At 36.8% G+C, this 26219-nt stretch overlaps 1 protein-coding gene across 1 annotated transcript in view; it reads left to right on the forward strand.

The window, feature by feature from the left end:
- The window catches only part of LOC141364288 (uncharacterized), a 157200-nt gene extending 134418 nt beyond the window's left edge, over positions 1–22782 (forward strand). The window contains exons 7-9 of the mRNA XM_073868508.1: positions 5934–6635; positions 15344–15979; positions 22154–22782. Coding sequence (XP_073724609.1) covers positions 5934–6635; positions 15344–15979; positions 22154–22398 — 1583 coding nt within the window. The 3' untranslated portion in view covers positions 22399–22782. The remainder of the gene's footprint in view (positions 1–5933; positions 6636–15343; positions 15980–22153) is intronic.
- The last annotated feature ends 3437 nt before the right edge of the window (positions 22783–26219 follow it).

Here is a 26219-nt window from a genome sequence, read left to right on the forward strand (position 1 = left end):
TAATACTTTAAATCAGTTTGAATAAATAATAAAATATATTTAAAAACTAAAAATCATAAAACAACAAATGTTTCACATTCTTTCTGGGAAAAGAAACATCAGTCTCTTTGTCTGGTCAGTCCCTGCTGTCTGCATTGACCTAAAACTCAGACTCTGCATAACTGTTTGAAGGATAAAAGAGACACTCGCGTTTGCCAGATACTCGCATAATCTCATGCGTAATCAGAGTTTACTGTTACTGTACTTTTATCATAAACGGTTTTGACGTGTGTAGAGGCGTCATGCCCATTCAAACTGAGGGGGCACCTGCCCCCTTGGTTTTTTTGAGCCAATGGATTTTGCATCCAACCTCAAAATCAAATAAGCGTTAATTTATCTGTTATTTGACTTTTAATCTGTTTAATATGCGCAATATTATACATTCTGTGCTGCATCCTTGTCACTTTTTGGAGATTTTCGCCGTTTTGATAATGTTTTGATCATTACATTACTTTTATTCTGGCGGCAGCTGGCGCTGCAGTCAGAGCAGTCGCAGACGTCATCAGCGTCTGGGCGCGCTCACGAGCTCTCTGCTGTTGCTGGCTTGCTGCTGCATTTGGCTAGATGAGGAATTAAAACGTGTTAGAAACGCTCACAACATTTCCAAACCCCAGTACGGTAATGTGCAGTTAACCTCCTCTGTGTAGAAAATGTATGGTTTTAAATGTGACCGTCTCAACGTTATATTAGTAGAGATTCAACTTCTTGGCACAACGCCAAAGTTCGCCAGAGTTCACACGGGCGCGGAATCTCACATGCTCATATGAGGTAAAATTTAATGCAAAAATCCGTTCCTCTAATAATTTTATCTAAACATATTTTTTTAAATCATTATTGAATATTAAAATCAATCACGTGGCTATAGCTTATGTCATTTTCGTTGTTTATATACTTTATAGATTTAAAATTACATTAATTTTATATGATAATGTAGTTGTTGTGCAAAATGCATTAATGACACAATTAAACAAGCCATTAAGACTTAAATAAAACATGCCGTTACAGATGTAAATATGATGCAAATGTGTAATTATTCCGATTGAATAGTATTTGATATTAAAGTTAGTCATCACTCTTATTTTGGAGGTTTTTGCATGAAAGCAGGGGTTTTCAGATTGTTATGTAAGTGCCATGGAAAAGACTGAAAGCTCTATAATATTTCGTTTGATGTCTGTGTATGCACAAATTTGACACTGTGCCCCCTTAAAAAAAATTGGTGCATGACGCCCCTGTGTGTACAGTATATGGCAAGCCGTTTTAATATTTTTTCATTTACATTTACTAGTATCTATTTTTTAGGTACTAGTTCTTATTTTTTAGTTACTAGTATCTATTCGATTAGATACTAGTTCTTAATCATTAGATACTAGTACCTAAAAAATAGATACTAGTGCTTATTTTTAGATACTAGTGCTTATTCATTAGATACTAGTACTTATTCAATAGATACTAGTATCTATTCATTAGATACTAGTTCTTTTTCATTAGATACTAGTACTTATTCCAATAGTGATTAAATTATACTTTACTAGTTAAGAAAAATATAAAACTAGTACTTATTCTTTAGTTACTATCAACTTTTTTGATCAAAGATATCCTGAACTTTATAGATACTAGTACTTTTTGATTTAAGTATGCAAATAATATGTTGAATAATAATGAAGCAACATTATGTAACCTTTAAACATTGTAATGTAGAAGTGTCCAGTAGGGGTCACTTTTGGGTAACAATTAACAGAATTTAGGTAGGAACCTTTCAAAGTTTGTTGACTGCTACACAAGGATAAGCTATGCCACTAAGCAAGTGAGAAATATGCAGCTATGTATTGGTAAATTGTGTTTTTTTTTGACTGTTTGGATTGTTGCTTCTTTGAAATGAAGACCAATTAAATAATATCCACAAATTGGCAATTAACTTGTGAGTGGACATTTTAGTTAATAACAAGCCAAGTGTGTGCATACTTTAAAGAGCACTGTCTAGTATCTCTCAGCTGCTTTAAGTAATAGGCAAGGGATGCAAACGTGTCACATTTCAGCAAAATCCACTGTTGTGGATCCAAAATAGGTCATTCTTGTGATTTGTCTAGATCCAATAAGTTTTCTAAAATGGAGATGAGGGGGGTCTGCAACGGGGTTGCAGTGAATAAAATCATGAAAATCATGTCCATCTGTTACAATGTACATTCACTAACCAGTTTGGTAGGTTATGTTTTACAATTTATAGTCACATTATTTCCTGCAGTCTGTGTACATTGAGCACACATACTTAACTCTGTAGTATTTTCTCAACCGGATGCAAAAATACCTTGTGCATATTATGCACAGAAGAATTGTGCTGAAGTTCATGTCTTATATTTATCTCTTATTTACGTATCACATGATTCTCATCACAGAAACATGCAAGGCAATGACAACACGCATTATTAAGGTCATGGAGTCACGTTCTGTACATTCTGCAGGGTTCCTGTCTTACATAAGATTAGATAAAGAAATGAAATTATAACATTTTTGCCTTTTAAAAAAGTGTGTTTTCATTGCCTTTATATGAAAACTTCGTAAGAACAACTTTCACCAACTCAACTTTGACTTTGTACATTTATCAGGAGATAAAGCGTGAACTCCGCGAGAGATGCTGTGCGCTGCATTGCCATGTCATCTGCTTTTTTGCAGACTTCAGATTTGAGCTACTTTTAAACTGTTTCAGCAGTTAATTTTTTGTCTGCAGGTTAAGATGAAAGGATTTAATTTATTAGTTATTGAAATTTGGGCCATAATTAGTGATTGGGAAGCTTTTTGGATAGTTTTTAATGTTCATTGGGCTGGTTTGATAAGCGAATCTGGCAACACTGGTTGTGGGATTGAGCTGACATCATTTAGATCGTATTATAATGTAAAAAAACATTTTAATTAGATTGCAATGTTTAAGGTACATGTAAACTCTACTGTCTTAACCTAAATCATTAAATTCATTTGTATTGACAATTTTTTTTGCATGTAAACAGGGCACTTTGGTTTTCCAAAGTTACTAGCCACTCATCATGTTCGCTGGCCACAATTTTGTTGTTGGAAAAATATATTTTATATTATTAAAATTGACTTTGGCATGCTAAAATTACATATATTAGCTGGAATATACCTGGTATTAATACAGATCATATCATCTATTTAGCTCCATGAAAAAACAATCTGCCACTGAAAAAAAATTTGAACTTTATTGGCTTCTTCTGAACTCTTTTCATCATCATAATTATCATCATCACTGTCCTCTATCGCCCATTGTTTACTTTAGGAAAGTGTATTTTGTTATACTGTGACTGTCAAGAAGTGTTTGTGTTTGCAGTTGCTTGTTCTGTTCATCTAACCCAGTTCATAACACCATTTACCATCACTGTGTTGGATACGTGTTGTATGTTTAATAAACTACCTGTTGCTTTTACATCTGTGTCAATCCCACATTAATAAACCTCTCCACTGGTGGGTTTCCTTTGATTTCGGACAAAACTATGATATGTGCATTCTTGCCCAGAGAGTGTGCACGCACGCACTTTAAATCTCCTCAATCACTTTCATGCAATTGTTTTATCTTTCCCGAAGTGTACGTTTGTGAGCTCAGACTGCGTCCTGTGCATTCGCAAATCCATCAGCTCTCGCGCTCTCTCTGGTAAAAAGGTGCCGCTTTGGTTAGCAACGCTCCGCTGATCGCACGCGCCTCTCAACAGACGGTCTCAGTACGTTGCGCTGGGTGCAGAGAGTGCTCATGGAAGTTTTAGTTTCCCAGTATCAGTTTGCATTGTTTATAATTTCGCATAATTTTTAAGAAAATTACAATAAAAAAAAATATATTCAACCAGCCAAAGTGGCTAGTGGGATTGGCTGTCTTACCCACCACAGCCGAAATCTACCTGCATTTGGCGGGTTGGCGGGTGTTATTGTCAAGCCCTGCATAAGCTCATGTTTTTTTTTTTTTTGCAGATACCCAATTATGTGAGCCTGAAGGCGGAAGGTTTAGGGTGAAATAATTTTTGATAAAGAGATAAAAGGGGTTGAATGAATGTAAACAGCCCCACCTGAGGGTCAAATGCAGATTATATTGCTTTACATTGTTATTGTTTAACCTGCTGCCTTACAATATTCATACATACTGTTTTAGAGCTGTGAATCTAAACTGTCGTGTGAACAGAACAGACCCTACAGTAGGTTTATCTACCTGTTCTTCTGAACTGCCAATAATCAATCCAAATGTCATAGCATGAGATTAATTCAACTCTCTACCATGATGAATACATTTTTCTTACATAATATTGTTCACCCAAAGCAATAAATATTAAACAAAGTCTTTATTTGCATCTGTATGCTAACCGATAAGCCAGATATGCTCACATTTACAAAGCCAGTTACTAAACCATCAATATCACTTTAAATAGTATAATACATTGTATTACCATGTAAACTCTGATTGGATGGTTGAGGGGTACCCATGTTTATGTAATGATCTCTTTGAATCAAGATATCTCCAAACAGCTTCTTACTAGTTTCTTTTGAGATTGAAGATCTCCAAATAAATAAGTACTAGTAGTTATTCTGTTTTTGATATCAACTAATCATTTCTGATAGTATCTATTCCAACAGTGACAAGTATCTTTTTAAATATTACTAGTAACTAATCATTAGATACTAGTAAGTATTATTTAACACTGGTGCTTAATCATTAGATACTAGTACCTATTTATAGACACTAGTAGTTATTCATTAAGTACTAGTACTTATATATTAGACACTAGTGTCTTTTACAATAGGTACTAGTAACATTTTTAATCTTACTAGTCACAATTGTTTTTGTACCTGTCATATGGAATGACTAGTCAAAATGGCCACTGTATAGTAAAATTTAAAATCTTACTAGTAAAATAAATTATCTTACTAGTTTCTATTAAAAAAAGTACTAGTGTCTAATGAATAAGTACTAATATTTATTGAATAAGTACTAGTAACTAATTAATAAATACTAGTATCTAATAAATAAGAACTAGTATCTATTTAAAAGGTACTAGTATCTTACGAATAAGGACTAATATTTGTTTAATAGGCACTAGTATCTAATAAATAAGTACTAGTATCTAATGAAAAAGAACTAGTATTTAATGAATAGATACTAGTATTTATTAAATAAGTACTAGTATCTAATTAATAAGTACTAGTTTCTAATAAAGAATCACTAGTAGCTAATGTTTAGGTACTAGTGACTATTGGAATACATACTAGTCAGAATTGAATAGTTGATATCTGAATGACCGATCTTCATAGAAATCAATGGGAAAATTTTGAGATTTGTTACTAGTAACAATGGAATAATTACTAGTCACTATTCCAATAAGTTCTAGTATCTAATGAATAAGCACTAGTATCTATTTAAAAAGTACTAGTATCTAATGAATAAGTACTTGTATCTAATTAATAAGTATTAGTATCTAATAAATAAGCACTAGTATCTAATTTTTAGTTACTAGTATCTAATAAATAAGTACTAGTATCTATTGAATAAGTACTAGTATCTAATGAATAAGCACTAGTATCTAAAAATAAGCATTAGTATCTATTTTTTTAGGTACTAGTATCTAATGATTAAGAACTAGTATCTAATCGAATAGATACTAGTAACTAAAAAATAAGAACTAGTACCTAAAAAATAGATACTAGTAAATGTAAATGAAAAAATATTAAAACGGCTTGCCATATACAGTAGGCACTTATTTTGACAAAACACGTGATGCACATGGTTCACTTGACATTAAATTTGCGCCCCTCGGAAGAGCTGTCACCAGCCGGCACTGTTAATTTCACTGCAAAAATATATGGCAACTTTTTATATAAGTGTGTTTGTGTATTTGTTACAGGTGAAACTCAGAAGCTCTCAGATCTGAGGATTGTGTTAATGGGGTATAAAAAATCTGGTAAGAGTTCATCAGGAAACATCATCCTAAACAGAAAGGAGTTTGACTTGAAGACATCTGCTCAGTGTGTGAAGAGACAGAGAGAAGTAGCAGACAGACACATCACTGTGATTGAAGCTCCTGGATGGTGGTGGAATGAACCTGTAGAGAAGAGCTCTGAGTTACTGAAAGAAGAGATTTTACTCAGTGTGTCTCTGTGTCCTCCAGGACCTCACATTGTTCTTCTGGTTATACGTGTGGACACCAGATTTAAAGATGTTGAGAGAAAAGTATTTGAGGGTTATGTTGATCTTCTGGGTGAGAGAGTCTGGAGTCACACTATAGTGCTCTTCACTCATGGAGACTTTCTAGGAGACACATCTATAGAGAAACACATTGAGTGTGAAGGTGAGGATCTTCAGTGGCTGGTGGAGAAATGTGGAAACAGATATCATCTTCTCAACAAGAACAGAAGTGATGAGACTCAGATCAAAGATTTGCTGGAGAAGATAGAGGAGACAGTCACAGAAAACAATGGACGCCATTTTGAAATCGATGGAAAGATTTTACAGGAGACAGAAGACAGAAGGAGAGCAGAGGATGAGAGAGCAGAAAAGCGAATGCAGAGGATGAAGAAACAGAGAGAGATGATCAGATCACAGATGAGTGAGTAAACATCACAGTCATGATATAAACACTGAGTATCTTGAGTAATAAATTCATAAATGTAAAAGTTTCCATAAATAACTTCTGCAAACATGATTAACAATAAAGAAATTTAATAAGTCACAACAAAAACTCTTTTCTTCAGCTGTTGTTTGTAGAGGTGTTTTTAATAAATAGACTGAGAATATTTTGCACTACCAGCTGCAGAAAATAAAAAATCTTTCTTCAACAATCTTATGATTTTCAGTGTTTAAATGTGAAGATAGAAAATCTCTTGTACAGGTCATAGACAATATAATACATTTAATTATTTTAATTGTATACATTTTGTTTTAAGTATAGAAACATTATTATTTAAAGTTATTTAATCAGAATGGACCCATTTTCTATGTCCCATATGATGGTGTGTCACGAGTCACGACTGGGAAACAGGAAGTAGGACGCATACGCAAAGTTCACAATAAATAGATAACATTTAATAATAAATAAGAAACAAAACACGAGGAGTAAAACAACATGCAGGTAAGTAAAACAGGAACATCCAACACAGGGAACAGACAGGGTTGTAATGACAATGATCCGGCAATGAGTGTGACACAAACACTGGTATAAATACACAAAGACTAATGACACACAGGTGGAATGAATGATGATAATTAACAAGTGTCCAGGGGCCTCATTTATAAACGTTGCGTACGCACAAAAGAAGGCGTACGCCACTCTCTACGCAATAGTTGTTATTTATAAAAAGCAAACTTGACGGGAAAATGTGCTGGCCGTCACGCAAGCTCTGACCCAGGCGTACGCACAAAAACGGGTGAAATGAGAAATGGCGACACCGTCGGCAGATGGAAGAAACACGTGAAAGTGAAAGTGAGAACACTGCCTCTCATAAATAACATGAAGACTTCACAAAGCAAGTCTTACAATTAACAGCCTACACGAACACCCGTTTGATCAAAAAAATCAATTCGAAAATGACAACAGAAATTCAAATGAACACATATTTGCTAAAAGAAAAGTGAAATATGTTCTGCAATAATATTGGCATGTTGTGCAATTCATCCTCATAACGAATATAGTAAACAGAACGAAATAATGTACAAAACTGATATTCTCGTCAATGTGTCTGCCTGGCGGAGCAGATATAGATGCAATTACATAGACAGATAGATAGATAATTACGGAGATATATAGATAGATAGATAAATAAATAGATAGATGTATTAATTGTCCACTGGGGAAAGTTGTTTTCATAGTAAACCATATCTTCATAATCTACGGAATTATGGTATTCATGCATATGCCTTTAGTGTGTTTTATTTTTGATAAAACAATGTATGGCGTATGTCTAAACCATTCAGAAAGCAACAAGAAATTACATTTGCGCTGAACAATGTCCCCTTTCCCCCACCCGTGGCAGACACACTCTGTCGATGGAGCGCTAGACGTTTTTTTTGCCTCGACTTTGATGTCCGACCATTTCTATTTTATTATTCGGCTACGGTCCGAGGTTGTGAGGCAGCATTTACGGAGTCTGCCACCGTTTGCCACTAAAGTGCCTTTTTTGGCATTAGTAATGCCCACACTGTGCCCTCCAAGCAACATTTTTCTCCTCTTTTCCACCTCGCCAACGATAACTTCTACTTCACATTGAGTGAAGTTACGGTTTTTTTGATTTCCTCTCTGTAGCTAAGTTTCCATCCACTTGTCAATCGAATTATCTGAAGTTCGGTTAAAAAACTTATGCGAATAAAGCTGGTGAAAGTGTGTTTCCATCCAACGGCTTTAAAGCGAATAAAAACCTGTGCGTAATGACGTCACATGCTGGTTTGCGATCAAATTGGTATATCGAATTGATTTGAGACACTTGAATGTGTTTCCATTCATTTTCGCACTGAATCGCACAATATTCAAGCAAACATTTGCGAACAAAGTTTTGCTAGACAAATTTGCGGCATTTCACAAGTAATAAGTGCTTATGTGCCAGCTGAGCTGATAGCGACATATCAAGCTATAATAATAAGAAAATTACGTTAACATCATATTGCTATGATGATGCAGATGCATGTAAATGTTGTGTCGAACTCAGTTCCCCCTATGTTTCCCTTTAGTGTAGTGCTTTTATAGCGTTTTCATCACGTTACATTTAGAAAGATTAAAGATTTGAATTGGTTATACTAAAAAGGCATAATATAATGTATTTTATAATATAATTCATTAAATATTTCATACATTTGACAGTTTTCTATTAGGGTATTTCTTTTAAAATATAGCCTGTCTTTTTCTTTTTTTTCCTCTACTGGTTGTTTTAAAAATGTAATGTTTGCATACATAATTAAATAAATATTATACATATAATATGATTCATACCGTAAAAAAAATTGACTTAACATAAAAAACAATACAGATACATTACAGAAATGCACACATATACATCTCAGTAGCCATTCAAACTTTAAATATATAAATAATAAAACCTATAACGTGATGAAGGCGCCATGGAAACACTGCACTGAACGGAAAAATAGGGGGAACATAGGGGGAACAGACTTCGACACAACACCGGATCAATTCTTAACGTAAATGAGAACGGAAAAATATCTTTAGAGTTGTTAATAAGCCAATAAAGCTACGAGGGTTCTTTGGCCGAGGATCCATCTCATCAAGGTCGAATTTGCTTTTATTTTCCCTCCGGCACCGTTGCGAAATAACTCTCTTTTTTGAAACACGTATCGCTGTTTGAGCGCCTCATTTACTCCGGAGGACGTCCCACGTCTTGTCATAACCATTGTTGGACATTTCCTTCGCGAGTTCCTGATAAATTATGGCATTTCTTAGATTTTTGCTATCTAAAATAGAGCTGTAATCGAACCCGAAAGTATATTTAGATTGACAGCTTTTTAAAAGCCCGAACCCGTTTACAGCCATACATTATTTAAATTTGCGCACGCAAACAGCTTTTATCAAGAATGAGTAATTTACACAGGTTTTAACATTATTTATTAATGACTAACTGGGCTACACGTCACTTGGAAGTTGAAACAAAGAAAAAAAATAAGTCATCTGTAACATCGTAACATCTCGTTCTAAATAGGCATATGCAACATTATAGGCCAACATGCCACTAAAAACAATTATTTCTTAACGAATTAAATTAAGATAATACATTCTGAATAAGATGGTTATTTGGGAATAACGAAATTAGGATAAAGGTTCTGTGGTATTTGCTTCGGCACTTTCTTTACATTAATGCCAACATTAGTCTGTATCCTCTGTTTAAATTATGTATTTAAGACTAAGTAATATTTAGTTATAAATTAAAAAACCTTTACTCACCAAGATTAGGCATTTTTGTTGAGGAAATTATTAAATCCACTGTAAATTACTGTGCAAAGGCGGAACACGAGCCCGTGTAAAATGTTAGAAATGAAGCCCGTATCCGACCGAACCCGTCGGGTTCGGGCAAAGATCTTCAGCTCTATATTTTCTCTGCTAAATTCAATTTAAAATGAATCTCGTCTCGTCGTTTGTCCACTTACATCTGACTTTGTTGACACACGCCATTTGTGCCACCAGAGCGGAAATGACCTAAAACTTTTTCTTCTTGTTTTGTGTGTGGGTTGCAACCATAAAAGGACCTAAGCCTTAATCGCAAATCATTATTTATTCGGCAAATAACGTTTCCATCAGCGTTTATCGCATAAGCCATATATCGATCAAGATAAAATCCGATGAGATCGAACGTAATTCTTTTGAGTCGATATTCATGAAATTTAATCGAATTTTACTGTTTCCATAACGCATTTTTCATTCGATATCACTTAATTCGGATAAAAACATGTGGATGGAAACATGGCTTGTGTTTGCCATGATTTCGCAATCAATGCATATTAACTTGTGGGCGTTTCACGGACTATTTATGGACAACTATGGGCGTGTCATGAAGCCGCAAAAGCTGCGCTACATTTAGAATTGATTGTGATTTATTAAGGGAAAAATGCGTAGGATGTGCGTGCGCACGGTTTTATAAATCCGATTATTTCTGTGCGTACGCGCGTCCTATGTTTCATCCGTACGCCACTTCTGACGCAAATACTACGCAAAGTTTTATAAATGAGGCCCCTGGTGATGACAATATAGAACAGGCACAAAACATGACACGGATCACCGTGACATGGTGGTCCAAACTCAAGAATCCCTAAAATTGTCTGAAATACGATCTACTGGAAACATGTTGAAATGTTTAACAAAAATTAGATGAACCTCTACAGTAACTGCATGATTTTCCTCACTTTCATTTTTTGTTTGTTGTGTATTAGTGCCACAACAACATCTGACCATCGTTTACCAACTCTTTATGTTTTTACATTTTTGTAGTATATGTTTTTATTAATTAATCACATAAAGACAAAGTATAATGTCAGAAAATATAGTAACTTTTTTTTAACATTATAGTTATTTAATTTGTAATAAATAAAAAAGACAGCTGTCAGTGTAATTTTATTTTAGGTACATTTTTGGGATTTAACAATGGGAATTTCTGAGAAATGTACTAAAACAAATGTGCTATACGGACTACCGACACATCCGGGAACTTGACTGTAAATTTCATCACCGCCCCTTTTTGGGGGATAAAAAAGCAGCCCTTCCATTGGCTTCCATTCAAAATCGCGGAACAAAGCAACGTTTTTACACAGCCGGCAGGCGTAAATAACTTATGAAATCACTCAGATTAAACATGTCGAGTATTTATCTGTCCACCCTGCCGGCCATAGAGCCCGAAAGATACATTAACACATTTAATTTGGTCAATATAAAAACATGTCCCTTTCATTCTCACAGCATCAAATTTTTGTAACAACGCCATCCAGTGATTGCTGTAAATATTGCTAAGCCAGTTAGTTGTATGACTCGACGGAAAAGTGCACTCAGTACTCTAAATATAAAGACATAATATATAAATACGAAGTAACTTTCAAATACGAAGTAAAATCATTCACTTGCTTCCCTGTTGACTCGATGAGGTACAAGTAAATGTCCGGGTAAGACACCTCTGGCCAATAGGGAGCGTTGTTACACAAATTTGATGCTGGGAGAATGAAAGGGACATGCCTCTACACTGACCAAATCAAATATGCTAATGTATCTTCCGCGCTCCATGGCAGGCAGGGCGGACAGACAACTACTCAACATGTTTAATCTGAGTGATTTCATAACGCCTGCCGGCTGTGTACGAAGGTTGCTTTTTTCCGCTATTTTGAATGGAAGCCAATAGAAGGTCTAGTCTGATTTCCCCCAAAAGTGGGCGTGAACCTGTTCAGAGACATTCTATGACAGCTGTGTCCCAATTCAAGGGCTGCGACCTTATAAGCATGGGACCTTAAAGATGAGCACTCGGTCTTTCAAGGTGGCAGCCTCAGAAGTTTGCGAACAGAACTGAAATGAGACGGTCTTACCTGATTTCTTATTTGTTTAAGCAGGTTATTTAATATACAGGTTTCTCTATGTTATTATCTATATTTAAGCCATGGTCGCTTGGAGTTGGGGTTAGAGTTGGGGTTTGGGTTAGGATGTCATTTTTATATAACAAAAAGTTGTTCTAACCCTAAACCCAAGCGAAGATGGTAAAAAAACAGAAAACAAATGAGAAAACAATAAATAAAACGTCACGAAACGATTCGCCATATGAGTGAATTGGAAGGACTATCATATGCACGCAAAACCGGAATTTGGCGTATCTATTGCACGATAATCACACTGCGTGTCATTTGTACGCTTTTTGGCCTATCTATCAGCTTCGCAATGTCTCAGAAGACATTTTTTTCAATAACACAGCCCAAAAGCCCCAAGGACTAGCGTTATTTGTCCAAATGACTCACAAAAAGGTAATTTTTTCAAAAACTATTTAAAAATATAGCCAAATTGTGTCATGGTGTTTAACGCACATGTAAATGTAAAAGAACATTTAAAGTAAATATTTAAAGCAAAAAAGATTTAAGTAAATTAAACGACATGAAAGGAACTAAATTGTAAAGCCTCGATATACAATAAGGAACATGCGCATTTAAGAGTGGTGGGTATTTAAAAATTAATATAAATTATTCCCATGCATCGATTTTAATGTTAAACATCTATAAATCCAAATCAATACATATGGAATATATTCCAACAATTTAGGATATGATGTTTGAATTTTAAAGTCTAAAAATATCTTATTTTTACACCGCCGTGCAGGAGGCAAACTAAAACAAAAATATTACATTTACGTTTAAAAAATATAATTAAATGAAACCCGTAAATGGAAAGGTCCACTAATCAACTCGAGTGATGTCAATAAAGTTTCCATGTTAAAATTTATAAATATTAAAAACTTAAGCAAAGGAAAACAAAGAAAAGGTAGGCTACTGGCACGAGTGAGAATGTATAACTGGTTCCATACCTCCGACTTTCCTCCAAACTTGCTTAAAGTTAATTCTCCTGTTTTTCTTTTTTTCTTTACATCTTCAAACTCCATGTTGCATTTAAGCTACACCATACAGAACAGCAGACCCGGTGCGTGCTGGGTGCCAGAGGAGACTCTGCACATGACTCGCGTTGCATTTTGTAACTTTTACAAATCATTTTGTAGTTTGTGTAACTTTTTGGACACATTTGTTACTTTGGCCTAAATATATATAATATTTCTGATTATATGGCATAGTTTTCTCCCCACCCAATGAGGCTAATAAAGTAATGATTAAAAAATATGCTTAATCAACGGTCCGGCCCGGCCAGAGGATAGTAGCAGAAAATAACGACCCTGGCAGAAAATCTAAACTCTACTATGTTGCAATAGGCTATATAGTTTGTATGTATGCACCGTCAGCTCAGCTGTACATTATGAATGGGAGTTGCGAGTGAGTTTTTAAAAGAAAACATAGGTAGAGTGGTCTGCAGAATAAAAAGCTTGTGAACAACTTTAGAATTCTATAACTATACCCCCCCCCCCCCGCCGCATCCGCACCCCAGCACCCCCTACCGAAAATATCTTCCTGCGCCTCTGTCAGTTTACATGCAACCGTGCAAGATCTCCACTTTAGCCGGAGTTTTTTGAAACAATCGGTTTCAGAGGCGAGTTCTCCGTTCACGTGTAAACGAGGGGCACAAACGAAGGTAAATCTCTCAGTTTTTAAAAATAACCATGTACTAGTGATGGGAGAAACAAAGCTTTTCGAAGCTTCGAATCAATTGAACCAATTGCTTCGAAAATTGATTCAGTTTTTCGAAACCCACACACGCTGGCGACCCCTGCTGGTCAAAATAGTGTAAAAGCAGATGTGTCCAAACATTTTACTTTTTTTTTTTACAAAATAATAGCAAGATTTTTATTAAAATATGTTTAAAAAAATTATTTAACTTAATGAAGACATAGTTAAAAGTGTATTATGTGTTTTTAGTTTTATTTAGGGCAAACAAATGATTAAAACTAACTACCCTTTTAATTATGCACATTTTTGTCATTAAATCTGTCTATAAACAAAAACTAGACAAAATGGCAGTTTTATTAGTCAGAAGGATAAATGTTTTATGAACTTTTATAATAAAACTGACCCGCGTTCACCGAAACATTATATTAAACATTGGTCATGTGATCAACTACCCCTAGTGGTGAACCATCGGATTTTCGAACGTTTCGAAACAGTTATGACGTAATGAAGCCTCGTTTGCTAAAATCACGTGACTTGGGCCAGTTTGAAACAAGCTCCGAACCACTGATTCGAAACAAAAGATTCGTAAATGTTTCGAAGCCTCATGAAGCAGTGCTTCGAAAACGACCATCACTACCATGTACGTGTAAACAGAGCTTTTGTATTAAGAGAGGCTGCCTCCTTGTCATTTCTGGCTTATAACAAAAAACTGAATAATGCCTAAAAGCTGCTGTGTGACAATATGTACAGCTAACAAGCCAAAGAACCCAGAAATAAGTTTTTATAAGCTGTTGAGCTCAAAAAACGAGCGTTTACAGACAAAAAAGTGGAAACAGGCAACTTTTCATAGTACTCATATTAGTAGAACTGCGTCCACTAGGGGGAAACGTAGTCGGCGATCCACTTTTTTCTCCTCAAAGGCAGGGTTTTACGGCTTGACAGTTTATAAAAACTTATTTCTGGGTTCTTTGGCTTGTTAGCTGTACATATTGTCACACAGCAGCATTTAGACATTATTCAGTTTTTTGTTATAAGCCAGAAATGACAAGGAGGCGGCCTCTCGCAATACAAAGTCAATGGAGACGATTGGATTGAGTTCCCCCCGGTGGGCGTGTTTTTCAAATTTGCATAACTGCGCTCTGTCTCTATAAAGAGCCTAAATCACAATTATTGACCAATCTGCATCAAGAACCATATCTCTCCATTAAAAAGCATTAATGGTACCATAGAACTTTTTTAGTTCTATCAAATAAATACTCAGAGGTACAGTAGATCTGTCTGTAGAGACTTTAAATACAAATTGACATTAAATATTAAATACTACTGTTGGATTTATTTTGTGGTGATTAAAGACATTTTTGACAATCATCCAAATGGCTCCTTGATGCAACTTATAAAATGAAAATCCTCTGTAAAATGTTAAATAGTTATTTTAAACCTAGATTGTGTTGTATTTATATCTGTTTCTTTTCAGAACAGTATAATTTTGGATAAGATTGTTTTGTGTATTTGTTACAGATGACACTCAGAAGCTCTCAGATCTGAGGATTGTGTTAATGGGATATAAATATGCTGGTAAGAGTTCATCAGGAAACATCATCCTGAACAGAGAGGAGTTTGACTTGAAGAGATCTGCTCAGTGTGTGAAGAGACAGAGAGAAGTAGCAGACAGACACATCACTGTGATTGAAGCTCCTGGATGGAGGATAAATAAACCTGTAGAGAAGAGCACTGAGTTACTGAAAGAAGAGATTTTACTCAGTGTGTCTCTGTGTCCTCCAGGACCTCACATTGTTCTTCTGGTTATAAGTGCTGACAAGAGATTTACAGAGGATGATAGAAACATATTGCAGAGTTATTTTGATCTTCTGGGTGAGAGAGTCTGGAGTCACACTATAGTGCTCTTCACTTTTGGAGACTTTCTAGGAGACACATTTATAGAGAAACACATTGAGAGGGAAGGTGAGGATCTCCAGTGGCTGGTGGAGAAATGTGGGAACAGATATCATCTTCTCAACAATAACAACAGAAGAGATGAGACTCAGATCAAAGATCTGCTGGAGAAGATAGAGGAGACAGTGACAGAAAACAACGGCTGCTGTTTTGAAATGGACAAAAAGAGAGCAGAAGGAGAGAGAGCAAGATCACAGATTAGTAAGTGAATATAGTCTATATTTAATGAAACATTCCTTTACAAGATCTCAGTCGTTATACATTTGCTAACTGCTGTGCAGTACAGAGCAGCAGGAGAGTGACAGGACGGTGATTTAACATACAGGTCCATGACGGGGAAAAGCATTAAGAAAACTCTCTCTCAAAGTTCTATTTCTTTGTTTAATGTGATTCGAGTTTGTCATTAGACTCTCTTATTGGTTCTAGGAAGCTTTTTTATCCACTGACGTCGCTATATAAAGCAATGAGCGTGTCATCTGTGTTTGTTTGCCTGTATGCCGGATAACTTCCGGTTAGAGTGCTTATGTTTGGGAGGAGTTATGCGCTGACATGTGGTTTCATCAACCAGATGTATTTACACTTGTCCAGTTTCGTCTAAAATGCGTCCTAGACGTTTCGGAGGGCATTTACACCTTTTTATGATCAGATAGCTATAAATGTTTTTACTAATGGACCCTTCTCTCACTTCCTTCTGGCCACTGCTGTGTATTTTTCCTGTCCCTTAAGAATTTGCCAGCCTTTATGTTTGAAACATTGATCGTCTTGTCCAAATGAATTGATCAACTGCTAAAGCAAATCTCAAAAATGCTACACGTTCTTAGGTTATCTGCACAAATGCGGAGGTAAGATGTATTGTTGCAATGGTTAGCCGTGAGCTTTGGGTTTTCACGCATAGTGTCAAAAAATGGTCAAGTCCTACATATACCCCTCTCATGTTTAAATGCTTAATAATCAAGGTCGATAAGTTAGTTAAAAACATTGTTTATTACCACAGTACAAGTTGCAGCACATGAGCAGCAAGATAATGAAAAGCTAATGGACTTCGCAACAGCAATGCATTAACAGTCATAAATAACCGTGAACTTCCAGGAAAATTGCTCCTATTGAACTTTTAAACAACCTCAATACTATGCAACTCCTTTACTCTCTCCATTCACGTGAAAGCATCAAGCTTTTACTCTCATATTCACTATGCTATGCCATTAAAATTCTAAGGTTTTAGCTTATTGCTACCCATTCCAACAATTCATCTTATCACCTTACCTTCATGTTTGTGCAGATAACTCTTGACAGAGAACTTGTAGGATTTCTGAAGCTTTGTTTTAGTAAATTTGTTTGCAAGAGGAGATCAATGTCTCTAAATGTAAAGATCGGCAAATCGTTCAGGGAATGTGAAAACATACACACATTTATCTTTTTTTATATAAATATTGTTGCAAGCACAAAATTTGAGGATATAATTTACATTACGCACTCATTCACTCACTTTTCATCTTTAGCACCAAATAAAATATTTTGAATAATGTTCACATTGCTATACCATATCGGACTTTTTTTTTAAAGGGGAAGGTGTTCAAGCGAAAAATTAGGGCACCACTTTCATAAATGTTTTTTTTTGTGTGAAAAAGTTACATACAACAACACATCTTTTATTTACTTATTTATAATAATTATTAAATTTTTATATACATTTTCAATTCAAGTTAAAATCTTAAATGAAAGTCTTAAAAAATACGAGTTCGGGACATGGTAATGACATATTGTGAGCCTCAAACACGATTGTTTCCTACTTCTTATGTAAACCTCATGCATGCAAAAGACCGCTGGAAAACAGGCCAATCTCAACATAACACCGGCTGTGACATTACATTTGAGATGTACGCCCCAATGTTAAATTACTTATGGTAAAAATGGACTGCATTTATATAGCGCTTTCATAGACCAATGGCCATCCAAAGCGCTTTACAATTTTTGCCTCACATTCACCCATTCACTCTCTCATTCATACACCAACGGTGGTGTCAGCCATGCAAGGCGTCATCCAACTCGTTGGAAGCAGCTGGGGTTAGATGTCTTGCTCAAGGACACCTCGACACTTGGTCAGGTGGAGCCGGGGATTGAACCACCAACCTTCCGATTTGTAGACAACCTACATGAACCACTCAACCACTGCTGCCCCAAATTCATTAAATTAAATTAAATTAAATTCATTACAATGTTGTTACAATGCTAAAAACAAAGTTGTGACTGCTGCCTGCTAAAAACAAACAGCATACCAGCAGGACCAGCATATGTTGTGTTTTGGTGCTGGTTTGCTAGTGAACACCAGCTAAACCAGCATCAAACCAGCATCAGCACCAGCTAAAGCAGCACCAAACCAGCATTACCACCAGCTAAACCAGCATAGACCAGGATAATTCCCATGCTGGTTTGATGCTGTTTTTTTTCAGGAGGGTGACTTGGCGCTACATGTTAATATTTAGGCTGAAGTTCTTCTATTGATGTTACAATTACGTTTTTTCAGGTCCATATTAAAAAAAAACACAGAAACGTCCGTTAACAATCTCCAAACAATTGATAAGGTCTGTTTACACACACACACAGAGCTACTGAAAGGGCTGCTCTGTGAAACAGAGTGGAGCTCAACATTATTATTCATGTAATAATAGGCCATTTCATTTTAAGGGCAAATCCTAGGGTTGTAAATGGAACACTGGATCATTTTTGCACTTAGTAAATAAAGCCACACATCTTCTATGTAGATCAGGGATGAGCAACTGGCGGCCTGCGGGCCGCACACGGCACGGGGTAAATTTTAATAGGGCCCGCTGGACCATATTATACTTAATCAAATACTTTTAAAATGATGATTTTTGTATTAGGACGTAAATACTTCCAACCAGGAGGGGGCGCTAGGTCCCGCGGATTGTCACAGTAAGCATAGTCCCGTGTTTGGTCTTATGTGAAGAAGAGGTCTTCACGGGGGTTCGATCCGAGACCCGAACGGACCCGAGAAGCCCTTTTCAAATCTCTTCTCTGTTTGCCAAGAGCGCTTGCGACATTGTGTGGCTGGGGGTAGGTTAATTTTCGTTGAGACAGACATGTCAGATAATTTAAAATTAACGTTTTAGCTGTTACCTTGGTGTCATCGTCATTAATGCTGCGTCCGAAAACTCAAGGCAGTGACTCGTTGCCTCGCTGCCTCATGAGGAAATGACTTCGGAGGCATGAAGGCAGCTCAGAGAAAGACTTTCGGACACACTTCAAAGGCAGCGTGTTTGAAATTTAAACAGAGAGCGCCTTTGTGATAACTAATCACATATTTGAAAACTACAATACTAATTTCTCGCTAGAAATGCAATTAAAAGGTGTAAAAAGTGAAAATCTACCTTTATTTACACTAAACTTGTGCTCCAGTCGTACACTTGGCCGCCATTTTATTTTTTCGAACTCGACCGGACTCGACCAATCACATTCTTAATGTACGTCCACGCATAGGTATCTCAGGAGACAGGAAGTAAACCAAACATTGAATTCGGACATGCCTTGATCCCTTGCTGCCTTGGAAAGCTGCCTCAGAAGGCAGCAATTTAGAGTTTTCGGACGCAGCCATAAACAAACGGAGCAGCTCGCCAGATTGGTTGCGAGGCCACCGGGGCTGCAGACTGCACACATGTCAGTTTACATTCGGGTCCAGTTGGGTTAAAAACAATGCCACTGGTTTTGGTGACGGGTCAGACTTGGGCCAGAATTGCTCTCAGATTTGAAAGGTAAAACACATTGTTATTAACATTTTTTTAAATATATATATTATGTTTTGAATTGATGTATTATTTATTTCCAACAATTTTGTTCTCTAAGGGCAGGATGAGAAACTCCTCTATACTAATTTAAAAGTGCTTTGCTTGTTACAGATGTTAAAGCAATGCAGTTAAGAAGTTTTAATTGAAATGCTTGTCCACTGAAAATAAAGTTATGATTTGGAATTAGCATAATTGCTAAGTTTTATAGTTAAAATCTTTAAAGACAGGTTAATTGTATATTGTGGTTTCTTAATAAAGGAAATTAAGAATTGTTCATTGTGCGTGTGGTTCTGGCCCCCTTGGTATAAAGAAGAAAAATGCTGGCCCTCGTCATTATCAAAGTTGCCCATCCCTGAAGTAGATATTAGAGAACAATTTAGTAGATTATTTTAATGCATTCTTTGGCACCTTTATATGATGGCTGTGACGAGTAGTGATTAAAGAAGGGACAGAAGTTTCTGCGAATTCACTGAATGAAAACCTCAGTGCAGTTGTTTGGCACTGAGAGTTTTTGATATATACATTTTGTACAAAATATCTTCATAAGGGGCTGTTATCTGCAGGTGTTTGAGCATCATCTGTGGTGCACAAGCCTGAAGCAGGTGATTTAATACACAAATAAAGATTTATAGATATAAATCAAATAAATATTTATCATTTTAAAGATGAAGATTTAAATGTAAGCTATATGACTCTGGTGCTAAATCCTGCAATTTTCATTGAGAGAAACAATTTCACAGTTACTGTTGTTACGGTTCTGGTATGAGACAAGGAAAGCGACGACAAGGAGTACAAAATTAAACAAAACAAAAGGCATAGTATTCACTTCACCTCCAAACCATAACTTATAGTAACACATAACAGATTGTGACACAGACGAGAATGGACAACAACACTTGGCAGACTTATATACAGGTTTAGGTGATGAGTGTCAAGTGACAGTGATTAACAACATGAATCCCAACCACCACAGTGGGCACTGGACTGTGTACAGGTTCGTCAGCGGGCACTGGAAGCCTATGGGCCCTATTTTAACGATCTAAGCGCATTGTCTAAAGCGCACAGCGCAACGTCTAAATGGGCATGTCCGAATCCACTTTTGCACATAGTGATGCACATAGGTTCACTCGATGGCAGAACACATATTTTGAAACCACTGTTCATGAGGCTTCGAAACATTTATGAATCTTTTGTGTTAGTCATTGGTTCGGAGCATGTTTCAAACTGACCATGTCACGTGATTTTAGCAAATAAGGCTTTATTACGTCATAGCTGTTTCGAAACGTTTAGAAAATCTGGTGGTTCACCACTAGGGGGAGTTGATCTAATATGATTAGGTGAATTTGGGTCAGTTGTATTATACAAGTTTGTGAAACATTCATCCTTCTGACTAATAACACTACCATTTTATCTATTTTTTGTTTATAGACAGATTTAATGACAAACATGTGCATTATTAAAAAAGGAGTTAGTTTAATGATCTGTTTGCCCTAAATAAAACTAAAAACACATAATACACTTTTAATTATGGCTTGATCACGTTAAATTGCTTAAAATCAAATTTTTCTAGAAAATTCTTGCTATTTTTTGTAAAAAATGTAAAATGTTTTGTGTCGCCAGCATGTGTGGTGTTTCGAAAGCTTCGAAAAGCTGAATCAAGTTGCAAATCTTCGAAAAGCTTAGTTTCTCCCATCACTACATAACACAGTTCGGGTGGCAAAGAGGATTCAAAAAACAGTTCACTAGTATCCATAGATTTACAATTACTCACAGGGATGAGTGGTGTTACTGGACAAAGTTCAAAGTCAATCAATAGTTCATCTTTAGAGTCTTGTGAAAAGAGTTTGCACCTGGTGGAGACTAAGAGAGTATGGAACTTGCGACGATCAGTAGAGCAAGCCGGATACTCGCAACATTTAGGAAAGCAAGCCGGACATTTGCGACGATCATGAAAGTAGGCCGGGCACTTGCGATGATCAGGAAAGCGAGCTGGAAACTCACGACGATCAGGATAGCGAGCCAGATACTTGCGACAATCATGAAAGCGAGCCGGATACTTGTGACAATCAGGAGAACGAGCTGGAACTGGATGATAATTAAATTTGCTCTCAGGAACAATATTAACCTTGAAATGACAGCCATTTAATTGAAGAACATCATTTAAGAAATCCATAAAGGGTAAATTGCATTGATCTGGAGAAACAATCATTTGCAAATAATCATCTAACCCCAACCGAAAGCAGTAATTAAGATGTTATCACTCCAGCTCACCAAATGTGCATTGTCTATAAAATCCTCAATATATTCATTCAGAGGATGTCCATCTTGGTAGATATTGAAGAGTACATAGTTGTTGTTGTTGGTTCATTCTTCTGTTACTAGAAACAGAACAAGAATGTAACAACTGTGAAAGAAAACTCATATTTACCCTTTTAAAACAAACTGCATTTTTTACTGTTTTACTTTAAACTATAGTATATGTTATATGTAATTAGGAAAACAGAAAAGAAATCTTTGTTTCTAAATGTTCTCAATCTATCTCATAGTTTTCTTTCTTGATCATTATTTTCAGTGAGAGGAGATGAGATGTCTGATACAGTCTCTCTGGGAAGTTCTGGTTATGGTTCATTCAGATCTCGATCAAGTGGAGACAGCAGGTTCGTTTTTGCATCATCACGCTCAAAAGATCGACCTCTCCACTTTGCTGATGGATCTTCGCACTCCACTTCTGAGTCTAAGGGACCTTCAGGAATCAAAACAACAAAGAACCCAGCCAGGGTCTTAAGTTTATTAAGAAGAGGCAAACAGAATAAATAAGGAGACCAAAAAAACTTCTATGTTTTTTTTCACCTAAAATTATTGAAATACATTGTCACTGACTTAACAAAAATTCTTTAATAAAGAGTTTTCCATCCATCTAAAACCCCCAAAAAATTCCATAAAATTGTCAGACAGGCTTTTGTGTGAACAGAAACACGTCCCGTAAATGTTCTGGAATCCATCTGTAAAGAGGACCTTACACATTTGGAAAGAATTCTATGTAAACAAGACACAGAAATTGCTGTGGTGAGGACGCAGGTGTCATCTCAAACAGAAGTTATGGTTCAGCTGTTTGACACAGGGATTTAAACACGAATCAACATTCACAACGAGAAATGTTGGCAAACTGGACTAAAGCAGAGATCAGGGAGCTCATCACTATCCATCTGTGGGGATGTCATAAATTGTTTTTGTGTTTTGTAATGGTTTGGTTTGTTTAAATACATGTTTATGCTTTCTTTATGTTTGTTTGTTTGTTTGTTTGTTTAAAAATAAATTTTGGTTACTTTCTGGTCTAAGGGTGCACATTAGATCAAAGAAAGGACACAAAGTTTTCATTTTTATTTTATTTAAAGTTTGAATGATGTATTTCTCTTACCTTTTGTTTTTCGGGGTGCATGACTGCAGCATGCTATCCGGGAGTAAAGTTAAAGAGGATGCGCGGCCTTCCTGTTCCTCATTATATGCTATCTTGGGGGATTATGGGTAATGTAGGCATAGTCCATCCAATATGAGTGAGCAGGGGAGTCATTGGTTTGTGTCTGTTTGGAATACTATTTTTGGAAATGTATTGTGGTTGTTTTTGGTATTTTGTTTTTATATTTGTTTTGGGGATTGTTTATTGATGTTAAGATTAATTTTGAACTTAAGTGTTAAATGTATATTGCTTGTGTATTTATGTACATGATTTTCATTTTCCCCATGTGTGTGTATATTGGTTTAACCCTTAGTTATATAGGGTTCCTTTTCCATGGTTAAGTCAGTTTATGTTTGGTTTGGATGTTGTGCTGAGGATCCCAGTTAATTTCAGGATTCGAATAAAAATCCTTTTTGTGATGGCAAGCAGTGTGTCCTGCCTTTTTCTCTGCTCACATCCCCACATAATGGTGGCAGCAGTGGGATGTTTCAGAAGAGGCGCACTGTTTTGTTGAACTTCCAACTGTGATGGCACCAAAACGATCACGAACTGAGACACAAGCATTGGGGGACCCTGAAAATGATAATGGGCCGGATCCCCAAGGAGCTGGTGGAGGTGATGGAAAGCAGATATCTTCAGAGAGTTCTTCTAGAGATATTGCTGAACTGAAAGACATGTTCCAGAGGTTTGTGGTGGACCAGCAAGACAGACAAGTTCGCCAAGAACAAGAAAATGCACGACAAGAAACTAGACTGAAGTCTTTGCAACATCAATTTCGATTACTGCAGGGATATCATGGCTCAGTGGGAAGTCTGCAGCCTGGAGGGAGTGAAGGTCCAGACACTTATGCCAGAAATGCTGATAGAATTCAACATCCAAGTGTTGGTGGTCTAATGAAAGAGCCAAAGATGCAACAGCTTGGTGAGATGGATGACATAGAGCATTATCTGACAACCTTTGAGCGAATCGCTATAGTCTGCAGATGGCCTACAGAGGATTGGGCTATTCGACTAGTTCCTCTACTCACTGGCAAGGCTCGAGCTGCCTATGTGGCCATGGATTTGGAAGAGGCAACTGATTATGAGCAGGTGAAAGAGGCAATATTAAGAAAATACTCTATGAACGCGGAGGTGTATCGACAGCGATTTCGTTCTATGGAAGTGTTGACGGAAGAAACTCCTAAGGAGTTGTTTGTTTGAGAGACTTACTCAACAAGTGGGTGAAACCTGCAGAAAAGACTGTTGATCAGTTTGCAGAGACTATCGTTTTGGAGCAGTTTTTACGAATGTTGTGCCCTGAATTACAAACCTGGATTAAAGAACATGATCCAGGGTCTGCTGAGGAAGCTGCAAAGCTTGCGGAAGTCTTTGTTGCAGCAAGGAAAAGGACTGAGCCTTGGAGTTATGCTCACTGGAAAGCAGTAAGGGATAAACCTTCCTCTCGCAAGACCACCTCACTGCAAGAAGGCGGTAAGAGTATGGGTGAGAGACTCTCTAAACAGACAGAAATGCCTAGTTTTTCTGTTGGGACTATTAGGTGTTATAGTTGTGGCCAGATAGGCCATAAGAAACCAATGTGTCCAAACTTGAATAAGAAACTTTCCAGTGTCTGTTATGTTCCAAAGAATGTGGTACCTGTATCCAGTATTACCTCAATGCCGAATGATGTTACAATTCCTGTAGACATTAATGGTAAAAAGGTGATAGCTTTGGTAGATACAGGATGTACTCAAACTTTAGTAGAAGCTGATCTTGTTTCTGAAAGCTCTATGGAACATAAATGCTCTGTTACGGTAAAATGTATTCATGGTGAAGAACGGTCATATCCTACCACTGAAGTCTATTTGGGGGTTAATGAGCAAACCTTTAAAATGAAGGTGGGGTTAGCATCAAACCTGCCATATCCTGTGATCATTGGACATGATTATCCTTTGTTAATGGACTTACTGCATCCAAGTAATATGTGTAATGTGGTATTAACCCGTGCAAAGACTAAACAGAGTCAGAATCAGGTAGAGAATGAGACAAACTCCCTGAATTGCCTTCCTTATTATGATTGTGACGTTCCAACTCACCCAGTGAAACCTGTGAAGACTAGAGCAGAGAAGAGGTCAAACAAGTTTCAGGGAACAAAGGTCCAAGTCTCAGATAGGGAGGGTTCAGAAAACCTCAATGTGAAAGGGATAATTCCTGCTGATATGTCTGAGCTACAAAAAGTAGATTCTGAAATTGGACCAATTTATTCTAAAATGGTAGAACAGGCAAAGCAAGGTAGAGATATGGTACTTTTTAAGGGTTCTACTTTTTGCCTGATGAATGAACTTTTATATCGTAAGACTCAAAACAGACAACAAATGGTTCTACCCATGAGTGTACGCAAGGTAGTGTTAAAACTGGGACATTCTATACCCTGGGCAGGTCATTTGGGCCGTCGCAAAATGCACCATCGAATTAGCAGACACTTTTTCTGGCCAGGGATGACCAAAGATATAGCTGAGTTTTGTAAAATATGTCCCGAGTGTCAATGTACTGCCCTCAGAGGGCCTCCAAAGGCTCCTTTAATGCCTCTCCCCATAATAGACGTGCCCTTTCAAAGGCTAGGCATGGATATTGTAGGCCCTTTAGAGGGAGCAAAGCAGGCAACAAATACATGCTAGTCATTTGTGACTATGGAAGTCGATACCCTGAGGTCTTCCCTTTAAAGAACATCAAGGCAAAGAGTGTAGCTTTTTGTTTGGTACAATTTTTTTCCAGAGTGGGGTTTCCTCTTGAGATATTGACTGACAGGGGAACAAATTTTACCTCAAAATTATTGCAACAAGCCTATCAGTTGTTGGGTATAACAGGTTTGAAGACCACCCCTTACCATCCTGAAACTGATGGTCTTGTAGAAAGATTCAATCAAACTCTTGTTCAGATGCTTCGCAAATTTGTAAGTGACACAGGGACTGATTGGGATCAATGGCTACCCTATTTACTATTTGCGTATAGAGAAGTCCCACAGGCTTCCACAGGTTTTTCTCCTTTTCAGCTTGTCTATGGCCATGATGTGCAGGGTCCTCTCTCTCTGTTAAAAGAGTCCTGGGAGCAGAGTTTACAGACCCCTACCTAGTCAGGTAAATGTCATCGATTATGTGTTACAGATGAGGGAGAAATTGGAGAAAATGACCAAGTTGGCGGTA

Source organism: Misgurnus anguillicaudatus, chromosome 6 (genome assembly GCF_027580225.2).
Source record: "Misgurnus anguillicaudatus chromosome 6, ASM2758022v2, whole genome shotgun sequence".
NCBI lineage: Eukaryota > Metazoa > Chordata > Actinopteri > Cypriniformes > Cobitidae > Misgurnus > Misgurnus anguillicaudatus.